Source organism: Phoenix dactylifera, chromosome 6, assembly GCF_051530095.1.
Source record: "Phoenix dactylifera cultivar Ajwa chromosome 6, Ajwa_hap1_PhDact_Kaust_v1.1, whole genome shotgun sequence".
NCBI classification, from domain to species: Eukaryota; Viridiplantae; Streptophyta; class Magnoliopsida; order Arecales; family Arecaceae; genus Phoenix; species Phoenix dactylifera.
The window spans coordinates 227,612-247,094 of record NC_143195.1 but is presented as its reverse complement, the minus strand read 5'-3'; the positions used below and the strand labels follow the sequence as shown (position 1 = coordinate 247,094).

Genomic DNA, 19,483 nt, shown 5'->3' with positions numbered 1-19,483 from the left:
GACCCATATGGCTAGAGACCATGTATGTGTGCAGTCAAACTACAATAACCTCACTGTGAGTAGCCGAAGCATCGCAGGTCAAAGGACCAGTCACACTACTGCAACATCAAGCAAGTCACTGACGAGTGGATAGACATCCAAGTGACTTCTTGTCTTGGTCACGCTCAGTACCCTTGTTCTCTAACAAGTACCTGCACTATCACTTCAGTGTCCCTACACTGTGGACTCAAGTCTCGTCCATCCAGAAGGAAAGTGATCTGTGCACTGATCGGATCGATCACCGTCCTCGTGATGATCCATTGATCAGGAGCATTTAGAAATTAATCACCAATGATACATGGCTCAAATTCTCAACTCTTGAGAATATGTATCATCATCTTATTAATTCCTTGGACGATTCATAGACACATAAATAATATGAATGAAAAGATGCCTTTTATTTATTCAATAATAAACAGTCAAGTACAAAATTATGTCCCTAGAATCAACAATGTGTCAGCCAAATTGGTTTCTAGGGCATACATCTAACAGTCTGTACCAGACCTGATATAGCATATGTTGTGGAATTATTGGAGAGATTTCAAGCTAATCCAAGAATGGAACATTGGAGAGCTGCAAAGAAAGTATTGAGATATTTTCAAAGAACTCAAGATTATATGCTCACATACAACAAATCCGATCTCTTGGAGATAGTTGGATACTCAGACTCAGACTTTGCGGGATGTCCAGATAGTAGAAAATCAACATCAGGTTATATTTTTCTATTAGCTGGTGGTGCATTCTCGTGAAAAAGTTCGAAACAAAAAATGACAGCTGCTTCAACAATGGAGGTTGAGTTATTAGCATGCTATGATGCAGTTACACAGGCTATTTGATTGAGGAACTTTATCATGGGTCTACATATCGTGGACACTATTTCAAGGCTTATAAAGTTATATTGTGATAATTTAGCAACAGTTTTCTCAATAAAGAATAACAAGCTATCCAATGAAAATAAGCACATGGAGGTGAAATATCTTGTTATAAAGAAAAAATATGATGACCATAAAGTTTCAGTTCAATACATCAATACTATGCTTATGTTGGCAGATCCTTTGACCAAAGCAATAGCCTCGGGATTGCATAAGGAGCATGTCGGTCAAATGGGCCTTTTCTGTATAAATTAATTGATGTATTATTGTGCACATTTCAGATGGTTGTAAATCACATTTATTGTATTTTCTGCTTTAATGAATTCATATGGTTTATGCATACTATGGTAGCAGAAATTGTGACCAAAGAATGGATTTCATGAGAAGTTCATTTATAAGGGTTTGGTTATGATGGTTTAGTAATATAGTGATCATGGAAGGTTATATGCCAATCAAATAGGTATTATTTCCGCCATGGTTCGTATTATTATTCTCAAAGTAGTCAAACATAAAGTTTGCCCAAAATTGATATCAGAATAGAAAGAATACGCGTATAAAGATTATAAAATTAAAGTGCTAAGGATATTTCACTTGTCAATATGGTCCAAGTGGTAGAATGTTAAGATCCCGTCAAGTTGTGGCCCACATTGACAAATGGCGTCAATATGGTCCAAGTGGGAGAATGTTGGATCCCGTTTTAATTAAACCCTGATCTCGTTTAATTAGAACCCACGTTTGAAAAGTGTCCCTTGGATTCGTAAATTCTGATAAGCTTAAGGGCATTAAGGTAATTTCATCTTAGTGAAGAGTTACCTTGATGGGGGGTGACTCTTCACGGGTGTAACTAATCACGGAGTTTGGTCCCTGGAGAGGGCTATAAATAGCCTGTTAAACCCATTCTCTAATACACGCATTAAGCTTTCTCTCCAGAAGATCTCTCGCTAATCTCGATTGATCGAAGCTGCGCACGTATCTTAGAGTTCAATTCAAGATGGATATAGTGACTCAAGGTATGTTATGATTCATTAAAGTTAATCATTCCATCAGAATCTTCTTCTTTTTTTTTAAAAAAAATAATAATTGAAATCTCTAATCAACCAACAAGTAGTCTAGCAGCAGCATGCAGCTACTTCGAGTTTATCAATTATGATGTGCTTTATTGTAAGGCTGAATGCTCCAAAGCTTTTTAAAGTGGCTAACTCATTAACATCCAAATTAATGCTCCTAGGATTCTACCGAGCTAATTTCCTACAACTCTCCACTCTGGCTTTTCTATGCTATTTCGATGCGAAAAAATTATAGGAATTTATGGCCACCTCCCCTGGTATGGCCCTATCCACAGCCGCGTAACAAGCACTATTGCAAGCCGGGTCCTACCTCAACTCTAACCGACTTGTGGCCCCACAAGACTGTAAATTTTGTGAAGTGATTATAGGATCCAAGTCAAGAAACGAATGCCTGCCATAGGAGCAAATTTACCCATGTCTTCCTATTTTCCGAGTGTGAATCACCTGGACTGCTCGACCAGCATTCTGTTTCCTTACTTCCCTTTGGATGGAATGGTCCAGCATCAGAACTATTATTTCCTCCCAGATGTTACCCCAAAGGACTCCTCAAAGGTCCAAGCTTTCACTCACCTCGTAATTAGGAAATTAAGACAGCAAATTTGGAGAAGCAAATCCAAAGAAACATGGGGCCCATAAGAAACAAATCCAAATTAACAACATTAGCGTCCCCTCTAATGATCACCCCTTCCTCTTTCCTCTCTCAAAAGAAAAACAAGGAAACCGGCTCTTTTGCCTTCTCCTTGGCCTGAAGGCCCATTTGTCCCAACAATTCCCGCGGCGCTCCCCCGGCTCTCACCGCTGTATCGGCGCCGCCGGGCGCTCGCTCTTTTTTTGTCCCGGCTCGGCAGTCGGTTGTTGGCCGAACTCCGAGACCTGCCTCATTAAATGGGACGGATATCAATGAAACAGAGTTAGGAGATGCCTCCCTCTCTTTCTCACGACAGGTACATCTCAACCAACAGCGAATGGATAAGGAGACACACAGAGCTTGTATTAGCTTCTAGCAGAAGGGAAGAACAAGCGTCTGAAGTTTTGCTTTGCAGAGGGATTGTGGCCCTCGCGGTTGGTGAGTTCATCATCCCGTCATCACGTATGGTTAAATTTATTACCACCGATATAGGCACGTGTTTTCGTTTTAACTTTTCAGCTTTTTGTTCCCCGTATCACGCTCGACTCATTAGTAGGGAAGGCTTTTGGAGGAAGCCGCTGGCTTTTTACGACGCGCGAGAGCTGTTCTATCCTCTTCGTCCGCCACGTAGTCTTATCCGTCGCGTTAACCAACATCAGAACTTTTGGTCGTCGTCCCCGGGATTATCGAGGATAACTCTCTTATCTCGAATACCATCCGTTTTGAAACCACAATATTTAAAGGAAATCCACACAAGTAAGAATACTACTTCATGCAGACCTATATACCACGAGTTTTATTTGAGCTTTCATTCCATTTTTTTTCCCCCTTCATCTCAATGGACAGAGGCATCATTGGCCTAACTTATCATAGAAGTATCAGTAAAACAAAAACAAGAATAACCTATAAAGCTTCCTAAAAATGAATAATTTATGAAATAAATATTATTATTATTATTATTTTTTGGCCTTGCTCGTGGGCCCAACTCAGCCGAGAAGGAATCAAAATAAAGTTCCGGTCCACCCATTTCTTATTACAGAGTTGGACGCAACTCACCACCCCGTCGTATGGGCTTGAATTGAGCGGAACCGGCACGACGGTTCCGCTCCCGGTTCCGATTCGGCCTGAAAAACCGTTTCCTTCCCCGCTCTCTCCGTACTTATAGTATTACCCCTGCACCATCAGCAGGGGTAACAACATTACCGTTACTAAACCGCGGGAGTGTTACCGCGCCAGGTTTAAGTAAAAGCCGGGGAATTATTGCCCACCAGACGCCAGTTTCAAAACCCGAAGAACAAAAAGTGGCAATAGCCCAGAGAGAAAGAGTAGGGGAGAGAATAAAGCCGATAAGAACATCGGTGTTTTATTTAAAACGATGGGTAGAATCAATTGATGGATCTCCGCAAGCACCAACACCACCGTCGTTTTTCTCCGCATCTCCTCCCCTCCCTTCTCGCCCGATCCTAGCCCCCGTATCAATATGCCATACCGGTTTCCATAACCGCGGTTACCTCCTCAACCGCTTCTTCTTCTTCTTCTTCTTCTTTAACCCCCTCTCCGGCGCCGCCTTGCGAGCGGAATGCCGGTGGAGCGATGAACAATTATTCGGAGGAGGAGGAGGAGGAGGAGTTTTATGAGTCGCTCGATCGGATTCTCTCGTCATCGTGCTCCTCCACCTCCGCCTCCGACGACGACGCCGACCCCCACCGCCGCCGCCGCCATCTCCCGCGATTCCCGCCGCCGTCCGCTGTTTCCCTGGACGTCTGGATCTCCGAGCCCGCCTCCGTCGAGGAGCGCCGCCAGCGGCTCCTCCAGCAGCTGGGCCTCGCCGGAGATCCTGCCCTTGCCCGCCGCAAGGCGCCCGCCTCCGACGTCCCCGCCGGCGGGGCGAGGACCAGGGAAGGCGACATCGGGAGATCCGTGTCCTGCGACGGCGTCTGCCCCCGCCCCGCTTCTGCTTCCTCCTCCGCCGCCGCCTTCGGGCGATCTAGATCCGAGGGCTCCGTATATGATCATCAGCAGCAGTTACATCAGCTGTCTTTGCCGGTCTCCGGAAAGCCGCCTCTCGTCGGGAGGACCCGGCCGCCGTCGGCTGGGAATCTCGACGTCGATGTGGACCCGAGGTGCTTGATCAGGAATCTCGACAACGGGAGCGAGTTTGTGGTGAAAGAGTTTAGGGAGGATGGGATGTGGAATAAGCTGAGGGAGGTTGGGACCGGCCGGCAGCTCACGATAGAGGAGTTCGAGATGTGCGTCGGCCGCTCTCCCATAGTCCAAGAGCTTATGAGGAGGCAAAAGGTGGTGGGCAGCAGCCCCCCTGGTTCCCCTGGTGGCGCTGGGTCCACGGGTGGGATGACATCGAAGAAGAGGGGGAGCTGGCTCAGAAGCATCAAGAACGTTGCGGGCTCCGTGGTGGCTGGAGGCCGCAACCGGCGGAGCAGCGATGACAAGGACACATCGTCGGAGAAAGGAGGGAGGAGGTCGAGCTCTGCCACCGATGACAGCCAGGAGGGCTCGCACTCTGTCCACCACGGCCCCGAGCGGACGAAGGTCCGGCAGTATGGAAAATCCCACAAGGAGCTCACGGGTCTGTTCATGAGCCAGGAGATTCAGGCCCATAACGGGTCCATCTGGACCATCAAGTTCAGCTTGGATGGGCAGTACTTGGCGAGTGCAGGGGAGGACTGTGTCATTCATGTGTGGGAGGTGGTCGAGTACGAGAGGAAGGGGGAATTGCTGGTGGATAGGGAGGATAATGGGAGTTGCAACCCTTTTGTTTCTTCGATTATTAATGGATCACCTGAACCAACATCGGCATTGGCTTGTGTGGAGGGGCACCACTGGGAGAAGAAGAGAAGAGCAAAAGTCCCTGGTAGCAGGAAGTCTGCGAGTTCAGACCATCTGATGGTGCCGGATCATATGTTTGCACTGTTGGAGAAGCCTGTCTGCTCTTTCAGAGGGCACCGGAGTGATGTTCTTGATCTCTCATGGTCGAAATCACAGGTATATCATGATTTTTCTAACTACACTTTGACATTTATACGAAAATGCTAGGTTTATTTGAGATTCAGGAGCCCCGTGATCTTGAATTTTGAGCATCAAAATTGAGCAGTCCTTCTAGGACATAAGGTTCTCTGTTGGTTATGGCTGCTAAAGAAGCCTGTTAGATGATGGTTTGTAGCAAAACAGATAAAACATGATTTACATCTGCAGTCTGCGCATGTCTTCTGGTAGGAAGAGACATGATTCTATTTCCAAAAATTAATATGTAGGAAAGAGAACATATGTATGATGTAATTTGTGTCATGGATATATCTTATTTTCAAGTAAAGAAATGCTAGAGCGCAAGCAGAACTAAAAGTGGCTAACATCTACATAGGCCTATAAAATTGTGAAGAGCAGGGTTAATTTGGTTCATTTAGTTCTGCAAATGTGATGACTAGTATTTGGCATGTTCGGTACATGCAAAAGCATCGATATGCTGGAATTTCTATGGAAGACTAGTGGATTTCAAGTTGCTTCAGTTGGGTCCTGAAGGATTCTACCATTGACATACATTAGAGAGGCCTCATTGAATCTGGCTTCAGGTCAAGGGTCCGGTCCTGCGAGGGGTTATGTGAGGCTTTTGTGTTATGGATAGATTGCTAAATGAGCATTTTACAGCCAACAAACATCAATATTTGAAGTGAGATTGTCCTATTGAAATTGATCCGTCAAACTATGTTTTAGTTGAAGTTTCATCTCCATGTGTTTTCAAGTTCATTTAGATGATTCCAAAGAGCATACAAAGAACACTAAGCTATGTAATTTCTCCAAAACCTGATTTGATTCTTGTTATATTTAAAGGTCGCCGTATCGGTACCGGACCCCATACCGGTGCCATTATTAGTATAGTGTCGTACGGTATAGTACAGAATTTTTTTGGCGTATCGAGGGTTGGTACACCACCGGTATCGATACCGGTATGGTGCAGTACACCCGGTACCATCCGGTTCGGTACGGTGTGACATTCTAAATATATCTATTAATTATATAAATAAGCTATCTTATTCTAGACATGCTTACCTCTCTTTCATAGGAGAAACTTTTGATTATTAGGTTGCTGTATTCATTATCTTTAACAACTGAGTGCACAAAAATGCTTAAATCCAGTATCTGGCATTCTGATACTGTCATATGTAGATTGAATTGGACAATGTTATTGGGTTTAGGTAGGGTATTCTAATGAAAGCATTTCTAAGGTGGTGGGCGTAACTAAGTTCTCTATGTACATGCAAGTTTTCTTTAATTCTTAATTTTTGTTATTCTTGTCAGTTCCTAGAGCAATTTTAAATTTTGCAGTGTCATTTGACACCATGAGTAAACAATTTCTTTAGGTAGGAATTGCTTCTTTTAGCGTTCAGTTTAGCCAAACCACTTGTATCTTCTTAGGTGGTATTGATAACAATATGACATGATCATTTTCTGTACCATCTAGACTCCCATGCTTCCATATATTAGTTTCTTAGGTTATCTTGCCCCCCTAAATTATGAGTATTTTCTATTGTAGTAATTTTGAGATACCGTGCTTTGGACATGTGGACATGGACAGCATGATACCCCTGAACACTCTAAAAGTATTCTTGCTTCAGCTTAATATGTCAGAATTTGCCACTTAACACTTGGCATAAAATTTGGATTGTCTTACTAGTGCAAATAATGATTCTTTGATTATGATTGCTAAAAAGCATTGATGCAGGTTTTCAAGAAATCCCAAAAAAAAGTGCTGTGATCCTATTCTTCTAAAATTCATAAGATGATGCATGTTGTTTCAACACAAATCAATACTACCAGTCAACTCAGTCTTCAGTTTATTTATATAAATATATCTATTTATTGTTTATGTTTGTTTATTATGGAATTTTCTGGTGTCATCCTGGAGCTTAAAATGCCAGATGCTTTGGGATGCCTTGAGACATGGCACCCATGCCAAGTGATTCAGTAATGATGCAATTTCAAAAAGGGTAATAGGAAGGCTAAGATTTTGTGAAAGTAGGCTGGAGAATTGGCTTGTTCTTCTGTGATCCACACCAAGTAAAAATATAGAGAGGCTGGAGGATAGGGAAAGGTATATAAGGGTAATCTTACTTGGGGTATTGACCAGAGTTATTGGTGGATGAGATGGGGTAAAAGGTTTTATGCTCACGTTATGGATTTGCAATTGTGTTCATGATTGCTACAGTGCAAGAAATGCTGAACCGGCCTGTATCGGCCGGTTCTGCCCGTACCGAACCGGTACTGACTCTGACCGGTCCGGTTCAGTGTTAAAAATAGGTACCGACCCGTACCGGTCGGTACTGGTCCGAATTGGCCAACCGTACTGGTCTGTGCTGGTTTCAAATTTTTTTGGAGCTTTTGGATGCATGAACCAAGCCGAACCAGTGGTACCGGTTTGGTTCCAGTCCGTACTGGTCTGAACCGGTACCGGCGCCCACTAGTATGTCGGTACGGCGGACCTTGCTACAGCGGCAACCATGTCCAGATTTAGTGACCAATTTGAAATATTTTATAACAAATAAGGACACAAAATAAGCACATATGTAGCAGTCTTAGAATTTATTAAATTTGTCTGGAGCTTTCTAGGTGTGTACAGGTGAAATCTAGTATGGAGATTGTTACTTTTAAAAAATATCATACCTAAATGCAAAAAAAGTTTCACTGAGATTGTGTTTTAGATTTGATAGAACGTTTCACCCAATACAAGTTGGAATATGTACCAATTCATTTTGACTTTTCAAAAAACAAATGTCATTATGTAGTGACTTTTTTTCATTAGATGCTATTGTTCTGCTTTCTTATAATATGGCCACTGTTTCCTTGATCTTCCATCTGGTGACGCTCATTGTTTTCCCCTCAGTTAGGCTGAACAACCAATTTAGGAATTACCGATCTGATGTTTTATACCTCTAACATCCTAATCCACTTCCAGAATAAATCATAAGATAATGATGTGGTCAGCTATTTCTTCCTTTAAACCTTAGTTTTCCATAATCAGGAGTGGGAGCGGGAGCAGGTGTGGGGAAACGGATATTTTAGAAATACATTTAGTAACAAAACTGTTCAGGAAGCGATTGCATGTTCGAGAATCCGGAAAGCTTTCAAAGTGGGTGCATTACCCTAGATAGAAGATTATAGAAGATTCCGGCTACTAAGTTCTAAGCCACATATTTCACTGCTGTTAGAAGCTATCTTCTCTTTTAACCAGATTACTGTTATTGTTGTCATCATCTTCTTCTGGCTCTCACTGGGACATGCAGTCCGCTTCTATGCTTACATTTTAACGTATGCGCTGCAGCCTTATCTCCATTTCGGTCCCAACTGCCGATGGTTTTTTACAATTAATTGCTTAGGAATGATTTTCCTTGTTGTTTTCTGATTACACTTATGTTTTATGGTCATGCAGCAGCCTTGTCTTTAGAAAGGCATGGAAATCTCCTGGCTGCTAATGGCTTCTTCATTAGATTGCTTAAGAAAGGTCTATCCATAGATACACCTTGAAAATGCCTTTGTCTTGCACTTAAAATTGGTATTATTTGCCCTTATAACATATATACCCCATAGAAGCAGTTCTTGAATCTAAAGCTGTTGAAGTTTTAAAGCATCCAATCATTGAAGCTTACCTTGACTCCAAGTTATCCACAATCTTTGCCCTTCATCCTGTAATAAGAAGTAAATGACTGGTAAAAATTCTTTCACAAACATCTGCACAACGTCTCATGTCAAAAGCTGGTTTTCATCTCATTCCCTACCTGAAGTCCATATCTGACCTGAAAAGTGGCACTACCATGTAAAGACTGATGATTGACAAATTGGGGATGGCCTGTAATGCATGGAAGGACCTACAGAAGGAACTAAGTTAAGGTTAGTAATAATTTGACTGTTGCTGTCCTGAATGCATGTATGGCACAACAGTGATCAGTCCTTGATATTAAAGGTAAACAAAAGGTTTACCATACCCACCTTGGGTTTTTTGTGATGGCAGAGGATAGGAGGAATAAGGTTCTAGAGGCTTTTTGGCTAACAAGAAAGTTCCTAGTTGACCTATAACTGAAATTAAGCAAACAGTGGATGCAAATTGACAAAATATAGATGATATAAAAGAAAGTTAAAGAGAACAAAAGGAAGAATTGATATTAGACTAGGAGAGGAAGAGAGAATAGATTAGAGAGAAAGGGGCATAAAGGATAGCTGAACTTGTACCAAGAAAAGATTTTTGATCATTCAAAACAATTGGATACAACACTTTTCTAGCAACCAAGCATAAGGCCTTTTCTAGCATTTTTTTCCTCCATGATTTGTATTGCAAGTAAATTATAACTCGTTGGAACCTAACAGCCAATCTCCATATGAACGTATAAAATCTTTGCTAGAATGCAACATTCTGAATTTCACAGAACCCCATGTGGAGAGAAATCTAAAACCGCCAATAAAATGTCAAGATAGTTTGATTGTTTCAATGTCCATTAACCAAGAAAAGAAGCTTATATGTTGCAGAATAAGAATATTTCTATATTTTGGAAAATTCATATCATAAATTTTATGTCTTTTAGTTGTATTGGAAAGTTTGTTTCTACCATATAACATTTATGTCTGCACCACTCCGTATGTTTGTGTATTTGCTCTGGGGTTGGTTATTTTTCATTCTTCTTTTTTTTTTTTGGGTGTGGCTGATGGGAATGGTTGCAGATAAGGTTTATTAGAACCCTAGGCAAGGTCCGCCGTACCGGTGGCAGCCTGGACCGGTACGTATCGGTCCCGTACCAGTCCCGTATCGGTCCCGTACCGGTCCGGTATCGGTCCCGTACCGGTCCTATACCGGTTCTCCAACGATAAGCTACCAGTACTGGATTCCACGCTGATATGGTATCGGTTCTAGGCCGGACCGGTACGTATTGGCCCATACCGGCCGGTACGGACTGGTACGACAGACTATGACCCTAGGCAACGGTGCCACTAGAATGAATGGTTACTGTAATTTTTAGTTAGGTATCAATGCCATTGCCGCAAGAATTACGCTGGGGATGTGCCCTAGAAGATAATACATTTCTAGGACCGTTGTGGAGAGAAATAAGGCTATTCCACTGTTTTTGAAAGAAATTAAAGCCCCCTGAAATAGTTATAATGTCAGGTTTTAGAGATTACAAATGATTAACATGCTTGGGGAAGTGGTACTCATACAAACAATATTTTGTGGTAGAAGTTCTAAAAAGGTTGTAGTTCCTTTATGTTTTATAATTTTGGCTTTCTTCCTATATTGACTATTTATGTGTAGGAATGCTGAAATTTTTGGATTTTTTGGTGGCAAAAACTGAACAGTTGGGAGAAGGCTGGATGGTTATGGTTATGATAATATTAAAATGAGTGAAATAGCATGACATACCTCTTTGTGCAAGAGGAAACATTTTTGAATTTGAAACACATTAGTTAAGGAACTTTTGTTCATTAGATTAGTATACCAAGCTATTGAACTGTAATTTACATTCCAACAAAATATTGTTATGTTCATCACTATAATTTGGTGGCTTATTTCCATCGGGTCTCATGACTTTTGTGTTGCAAATTCCAGAGCTGTGCTGCAGATGGACTTGCTTTCATTGTTGCTAAAATTGATCAGTTAGTTTAAGATATTTGATCAAATAAAAAGTTCGAATTTGAGCTAGCATTTTTCCTTGTTGAGCAAAATCTTGTGTCCAGAGACACAAAGTTTATATTGATTCAAAATTCTAGCTCAACATACAAAATTCAAGAAAGAAAGTCAAGTATGGTTTCATGAATTTATTTGTGTTAGTGTATTTTATGCACTTAATGAAACATTGAGATCAAATAATGTCAAGCAAATAAGCCTATTTAGTTTTTAAGTCATTTAGGATATTGATGAGGTTTCTGGAGATATCCAGAAAGAAATGAGATATCTGTTCAAGGTCATGTATTAGATGTAGTTTTGGAATTTGATTCATCTAGTTCCTGTTGGTTCTAGGTGGAAATCTAACATTTGATTTTTAGGTGGGCTCAATGGGTAGATTGCAAGTTTAATCTGATCATATCAAATTCTTCCAACCTTGTCCTTATCCAATCCATAGTCAGTTTAAAATGATGACAAAACTAAGTAGGCATTGAAGTTGGTTGTGTAGATTCAAATCCTATATTTGAATCCTAATTGCATAACACTCAAATAAGTTAATGCTAGAGCCCTTCCATCCCATTACACCTACAGGGAAGTTGGTTAATGCTGAGGATTTAATACTGGTGGCAATGAGGAAATCTAATGAAGAACTTAGTGGTTGGATATCTTAGTTTTATGATAAGGAAGAACTTTATAGGGGTATGACCTATGAAAAAGGAAGACCAAAGAAGGTAGATATCCTTACGCACAAATGTCTAAAAACACCAGTAATGTTATACTTAAAAGTCATGTGAATTTAATTAAACAGAATGTACTGAAATTAGGTTTAAGTATCGTCCAAAAAAAAGGTTTGAGTATAAATTTTTTCCTTGCTCTTTGTACTATATCATTGTAAGTCCTAATGCTACAAACAAATTAGACAGTTCTTTATAAGTGAAACCTTTCCATGGTAATGCACATGTGGTTTGATGTAACAAGGCAAAGATTCTATCTCGTTTTCATGGTGTTCCATGTCTTGAATGTGAAACCCTATCTATTAGATGCAATGCCTAGGTAATTTGGTGGTCTAATGCCACTTTCCTCTGCTATCTTATCACAATTGTTTCATCTATAATTTTAATTTACAGTATCCCTAATTGTTGCACCACTTTTTTGGCCTTAATTTTGACCTTCATAGGTCTTTTCCAACTAAAATTGAAGTACACTGTTATCTGTCTTTGTTTATCTCAGTATTGTGCTGCTTTCAGTGTTCCTGGTGGATGCTTGATTGAGATAAATATATAACTGGAGCTAGAAGTTTGTCATATTACTTGTAGTAGTTGAACCATTAAATCTTATATTGAAGCTATTTGCATTACAGTATCTGCTTTCCTCTTCAATGGACAAAACAGTTCGACTATGGCACATGTCTAGCTATTCCTGTTTGAAAACATTTTCACACAGTGACTATGGTAAGTGTATTATGTGCTTTATTGTCTTTCACTGGTCTTTTCCTTCATATTTTTCAGTTTAGGCTTGCTTAACTAGCTAATGCATTAGTGTTGCTTTGTTCATTTTCCTTGGTGCAGTGACTTGCATCCAGTTCAATCCTGTAGATGACAGATATTTCATTAGTGGATCCCTAGATGAGAAAGTTCGCATTTGGAGTATTCCTGATCGTCAAATAGTTGACTGGAATGATTTGCATGAAATGGTCACTGCTGCATGCTATACACCTGACGGACAGGTTTTTATACTTGATATTGTGATTACTACATTATATTATTTCAATTTACAATACATCTCAAACAATTCGAGTTAATCCTTCAGGTTCTCTGTCTTAATGTTTTTTATCTGTTGGCTTCTGAAGGGTGCACTTGTTGGTTCACACAGGGGGAGTTGCCACTTGTATGACACATCGGGTATGAATTAAATAAGCTTCATGCCCAGCGAGCTTTTTGCTTGGGTCTTATAGTGAGCTATTTGCTGCATCCAATCTAATTGAAGGGCCTGTACATTTATGTTCTATATCCTTTTATTTGTTCTTCCAGATAATAAACTCATTCAAAAATGTCAAATTGACTTGCAAAACAAGAAAAAGAAATTCAGTCACAAGAAAATCACTGGTTTCCAGGTACCTAATTGCAAAACACATGAATTCTCTTGGTTCTGATCACATTTCAGAGATTTTGTGGTTGTCCATCTTGGGATATGTTTGAGAACATTAGACATCTGGCTTTGCTTATTAGTACTATTGAACAGTTCGCCCCGGGGAGCTACTCAAAAGTGCTGATTACATCTGCAGATTCACGAATCTGGGTAATTGATGGTGTTGAATTGGTTCACAAATTCAAAGGTAGAAGTCCCTCCATTTGAAATTATGCTGTCACTATGCAATACATCATAAGCTTGTATCTTTGAAAGTTATAACACATAGCTCTAGTTTTGTTAATAGAGGCTAGAAAAGTCTCAAATTTTCCATTTAAAAGCGGACTGCTTGGGCTGCCTAGACTGCCTGCTTAGGTGCCCCATCTTAACGTTTTGCGTCATGTTAGAGCATGGATGATGAGATCAACTATAAATTAGTACTGGATGCTGCCAAGTTGATACTCAGCATGGACTTACCAATTCTTAGTTGATAGATTTTTTTTTCTTTCACTGAGTAAAACTACTTTTCTAGGTTTCCTTCTTATAGTTATTTATTTATAATTTATTAATTTTGGGTCATCTTGACCTCTAGGCACATATCTAGCACCAAGATGCTAGGTAGACCCCCTTGGCAGTCCATTTACCGCTTATAGTCTTTTAAACAATGATCTCTGTGCAATTTCTTAAAATATACTTGGAAATAGGCAGCATAATTTACCTGAGTGTGAATAATTCCCACTTATCCTTAATCAGAAAAAAAAATCACTTATCAAAATTTTGAAGAGGAGTCCAAATCTTACTCAATATTATCATCGTCTCGCATATGTTTGAATTTGGAATTCTTGATGCGTTGTGCATCCCACCCTCGAGCAAGGATAGCACTTTGTAGCTATCTCCTTATATATGATCCAAGAATCTCATTAGTCTGATCATTGCTTCTATCTGGTTTCAAATGTAGCAATATAAAATGTGAGATTGAATTAAAGGTGTCAGCATATCTATGATTCTTATTAAAATTTTGTCAAAAGTAGTTTAGCAATTGAAGTGAAATGGTTTGGTTTTCACTCTTTAAAATGAGCTTTTTAAGTTTTATCGATTTAGAAGGGCGCATGTCTTTCTACTCCAGAGTGAACCATGCAAAGAATGAAAATCATTATGCGAATTAATGGAAGAGCACGTTGATAGTCATGCTAGCACTTCAAATCTTTTGTTGCAATAGAAATTAAGTTTATGCTTGAGCTATTAAGAGTCGGTGGTCTTCAGTATCTATGTAGTTGGTTCCAGTAAAGCTCAATCTAGGTTCAATTCCAGCATTGTACGTTAGCTCTTGTCAAGTTGAAACAAATGTCACCTGTTGAATTTGAATTAATAAAAAGTTTACCTATGAGGATAAGCATAGTTCGCCTTGCTTGTTATATGTGCACAATATACAGTAGTGATATATGGATATCACTACTATTGCCTAAAGTTGCTGAATACACAGTTAAAGAACCTATACTACACAGATAATGAAAAATGTTGTGTAATACATTTTTTGATTTCTTTTGACTTACTTTAATTTTTTCAATTTTTTGAGTTTTCTTGATTTCTTTGACTGAAACCCTGTAACTTGGAGCAAAGCTGCCGAAACCATCAAAATCTTTAACTGAAGCTCCACAAGTGCGACTGAAGTTGAAATTGGGTTTTCAGACCTTGTTTTTAATTATTGTAGGAGTCAAAATGTGACAACTCGTAAATATAACACCTCAGGGTAGATCAAACATAGTAGCAAGAGATCTAGGCATAGAAGCAATAAAAGAACAATCTAAAGTTAGAAAACAAAGTCTTGGGGTGAAGTCAGAGATATCAATCATCTTAGAATGGAATCTCAAAGTTGTGATTCTTCATCTAGCTTGTCTTCCAAACTGCTGTCCCCTCTCAACAGTGATTCAGATTCTGGTAGATATTCAAAAACTAGAGGAGAGTTTGTGGGAGATCTGAGGAGTGATTCAAAGCTAAATCTTCAGAAATGGATGAAAGTTGAGGAAGCCATCAAAAGGGCTGCCATCTGCAAAGCCATTGCCATCTTCGAAGTTGATTGGAACATATGACAGGAAGAGGGTGCTGAGGACCGGTGTTAGGAGGTGAGGACCTTGGTGTGATAAGTATGCAGAGGTGGATATGAGATGGTCAAGGATTAGGGATAAATTTGGGTTTCTTTATTTTGAACTAGGAAGTAGGAATTAGGGGATCAGGGATTTGGAAGACCCGATTCTCGTGATGCCCTCAACTAAATTCATCAAAAGTATAGCTTCTAGTTATTATTGACTATGTTACATGGAATTGGGTGCATACGTTCAGTGTGATTTCATGTCTGTGCATCAAATCCTTTCAATATATAAGAATTTTTATGTGGAATGGAATACTTTCTCAGTTTATCTTGTTTCCCTCGTTCTCACTTGCCCAATTATTTCATTATTATGGCTGCTCAGATGTTCTTAAATCTTTCTCATTTGTGTTTGATATTTTCTTCCTTTGGTTTTTGCTAGTTGATAAATGCTTAGAATGGTGGTATGAACGTTGGACATGTTAGGATTAGGATATCTCAGGTGGTTAGGTTTATGGATTACTAAGAGGGCAGGGGATGCAAACTGGGAACTGGTTATATTTAAAGGACTGTATCGAACTTAGGATGAGTGGATTTAGAGGAAAGAGAATTTAGGACTTTGAGCCAAGGTCAGGAGTTATGATGCATGAATGATGGCATATATAAGGTTAGGGCTCAACCACAAGCTTATGGTGTATTAACAAATTTATTTTCATTAATGACCTATGATGCACAGGAGGGTGAGCATTGGTGCTATGGCAATGTTATTCTATTGTGAGCTTGGGTGTCACAGGTTCGACATACGTAAAGAGCTTTTTTGTATGTAGGGATAAGGCTGCATACATTTGACCCTCTTTGGACCTCACGGTCGCGAGAGCTTCGTACACTGAGCTGTCCTTGTTTTTTACCTATGATGCACATGAATCGCTTTTTATCTGGATAATTTTTCTGTGAAACAAGTAAGACATAAAGTGCATACCTGCATCTTTCAGTCTTGTTATTTCTAATAAGGTAAGATGTCTTCTTGTTATCCATATGAATACTTATGTACAAGTAAAATATCCTTTTGAAAGGAGAAATTTTATTTTACAAGCTAGTTTTCTTGTTAGAAGGAGACTAGAGCAAGCAAAAGAGTCACAATGATGACCATTTTTTTTTTTTTTTTTTTTTTTTTGTTTTTTTGCTTGCTGCTGATGCAAAGACCATTTTGAAGGAAGCAAAAAACTACATTTGATAAAATGAGCGGCCAATTGGGTGGTTTCGCAAATGACTTAATTAATGTGAGTTTTTAACCTGGCTGGTCTTGTTGTGATAAGTTATAGGTCTACATCCTAAGCATTTTCTGACTCAAGTGTTTTCAGAATATCTGCTTCCTTGTACCTGCAGCAGTACCTGCTCTCGGTTCTGGCAGTTATGAACTATCTCAGTAGTTTAAATTTGATGATCCCAAAATTATGTTAGGAGATTGATTTATAAATGGTTTGTCAAATTTGCATAATGAATATCCTGAGTAGATGTTAGTGCTCAATGAATCAGACAAAGTGTTTGTGATTAATCTGAAAAATGTCATGACTTTGAACTGACAAAATCTTGATCAAAGGTCTTTTTTTGCTAATTTTGAAGAATTTATGGCGAGGTGAATATAGTTCTGTTTAATTCTGAGGATCTTATTTCTATCTTCCTAATCTATATTAACTCGTGATGCAGTGCATATTTAATGACATGTACTGTTTATGGAAGCCGTCCTGTTTCCGTCGTATGTAGTGCCTTCCCATTTAAGTTTTTGCTCTGTTACAGTTTTGGATTTATGAAGCATTTTCAAGTTTTCCATTTGATTCGATATTCAATATGATGGACGTTGCGGCATTTCCGTTTGATATCCCAAACAACGGTTTGATTGTTATTTAGGATGTTATCTTAAATGGATGCATGGCTGTTTATTTTCAGGTTTTCGCAACAGAAGCAGCCAAATTTCTGCCTGCGTGACTGCAAATGGAAAGTATGTGATCTGTGCCAGCGAGGACTCGCATGTGTATGTGTGGAACTACGATGATGATTCTCGACCTGGTAGAAGCAAAGCTGCTGTCGCCGTCACGCAGTCCTACGAGCATTTCCATTGCCGGGATGTGACGGTTGCTGTTACTTGGCCAAACACCATCATGGGAGGGAAGCCAGGAGTGCAACGTAATGGACTGGATGGAGTCTCCAAGGCCAATCCACAGCTGCTGGATGGACGGCATTCACCGTTGCCTGCTTATCGGCACATAGATACCAACGCGGCTAACTATGGTGACAAGGTTTCCGCTACCTGGCCTGAAGAGCTCATGACAGCAAGCAGAGAGCGCCTGCATGATGATGCTGAGATTTTCGCTGGGGGCATGCCAGGGCAGAGCAGGGCAGCCTGGGGATTAGTTATTGTGGCTGCAGGTGGCAGCGGTGAAATCAGAACATTTGAGAATTTTGGCTTTCCAGTTCGGGTATAAATTAGTCCTTCATTGCTGTGAGAAAATTGTTGCAGCTCCTTGCTGGGGATGGATTCGATTGTCCCATGGCCCCACCTGCCGCAGCGCTGCTCCCAACTTGATATGCTATGGAGTTAGGTGGATATGAGGTGCGGGTTGTAATATTCACAGGGGTTTATGTCGCTGCTCTTGTCCTTCTGCTTGGCCGATTTGTGAGAGAACCAATCCAGCCGTACTTCTCTCTGATTCAACAGTGCCCAGCTTCTTTTATTCCCATATGTACATTGAAGTGAAAGCTAAGGGGATGATGCTGCTGGGCTGGTTGGACCTCCAGTGATTCTTTTTACCATCCGGAGTTTGTCTTGGTCAGGGTATACAGCTCAATGTACCCCATGTTTGTTCCCACTTCTCGTTTATTACATATCAATGCATGAAGGAAAATTTCAGCCTATAACGAAGTGACAGTTAGGGTGGTGAAATTGTTTACGGCCAGCACCTTACAGGTTTCTGTTGAAAAATAATGTCTAAAAATTACTATATTGTTATTATAGGATAATATTATAAAAGAATAATCTACTAAAATAAATTTAGAAGATCAAAAAAAACTTTACCTCCATCGAGGCATGCAATGCACACTATCCTAAGAGCTCAAAGAGACAAAGCATCAGAGTGAGAGAAAGAGAGATCGGATTATGTTAGATTAATTCTGGAAGAATCTTTATAGACTTGGAGTTCTAAAATCATCGACGGGGGTGGGGCTTAGGCCCACTTCCACTTTATGATTCTAAAATCTGTGTCTTGTTTACTTATTATTTTATTATATATTTATTATTTTACTACATAATATATTTATTAATTTTTATTGTTGATTATAAATTATATGTGGTTGTCAATAAAATCCTATGCGAAATAGATTGTTCATAATTTGTCCTATGTCTATCATGATATTTCTGTGGATTATTCGGCACTAAATCTAACGCGAAAACATAATGGTTTGATGAACTAAGCATACACCAATGTGATATGATAAGGATAAAAATGGATTCTACTTAGGTTCGATAGTTTGATCCAATCTGAAAATGGATTAGATTTGGAGAGTATCAGTTCTTATCTAACTCCCTTGCTGCCCTACAAGTTGATGATCAAGCTTTGAATTAAAATGAGTGACATCTCCCTTCAACTTGAAGAACAATGCTATATTAAAACTGTTGGGGGAAAAACCCCAAGTCATACATCCACGGAGGCGCTCGGCCAAAGAGCGCCGACCGGAAAGCTGCTCGGCCAAGGAGTGCCGACCAGAGAACTGCTCGGCCAAGGGATGCCGACCAGAGAGAGCGCCAAGAAGAGGCGCCCAGCCAAAATAATCAAAGTAGGGATGCTCGGCCAAGGGATGCCGACCAGGGGGCAAAAAGCGCCGAATAGAGGCGCTCTGCTAGAAGGTGCTCGCCTAAAGAGCGCCGACCAGGAGTACTCAAAGCGGCCCCGCCACAGGGCGCCCCATTGGGCGACCAGCTCGGCTCGGCACCCCTGCCGAGCCGAT

The 19,483-nt window shown here is 40.3% G+C and overlaps 1 protein-coding gene across 2 annotated transcripts; it reads left to right on the top strand.

The window, feature by feature from the left end:
- The first annotated feature begins 3,162 nt into the window (after positions 1-3,162).
- On the top strand, positions 3,163-18,397 carry LOC103696270 (uncharacterized). Of its 2 annotated transcripts, XM_008777871.4 has the most exons (7): positions 3,163-5,609; positions 12,629-12,719; positions 12,837-12,994; positions 13,118-13,169; positions 13,299-13,381; positions 13,510-13,603; positions 17,429-18,397. In XM_008777871.4, exons 1-7 carry the CDS (start codon positions 4,200-4,202, stop codon positions 17,962-17,964), a joined length of 2,424 nt encoding a protein of 807 aa, XP_008776093.3. In that variant the 5' UTR covers positions 3,163-4,199; the 3' UTR covers positions 17,965-18,397. The 2 variants fall into 2 exon arrangements, with proteins under 2 accessions (XP_008776093.3, XP_038982809.2); XM_039126881.2 differs by lacking the exons at positions 13,299-13,381; positions 13,510-13,603 and having other exon boundaries at positions 3,858-5,609.
- The last annotated feature ends 1,086 nt before the right edge of the window (positions 18,398-19,483 follow it).

Coding starts and splice junctions, on each gene's coding strand:
- LOC103696270 (XM_008777871.4), top strand. CDS start 4,200: ATGAACAATTATTCGGAGGAGGAGGAGGAGGAGGAGTTTTATGAGTCG. Junction 12,720..12,836: donor ATTTTCACACAGTGACTATG/GTAAGTGTATTA, acceptor TCCTTGGTGCAG/TGACTTGCATCCAGTTCAAT. Junction 13,170..13,298: donor CCACTTGTATGACACATCGG/GTATGAATTAAA, acceptor TTGTTCTTCCAG/ATAATAAACTCATTCAAAAA.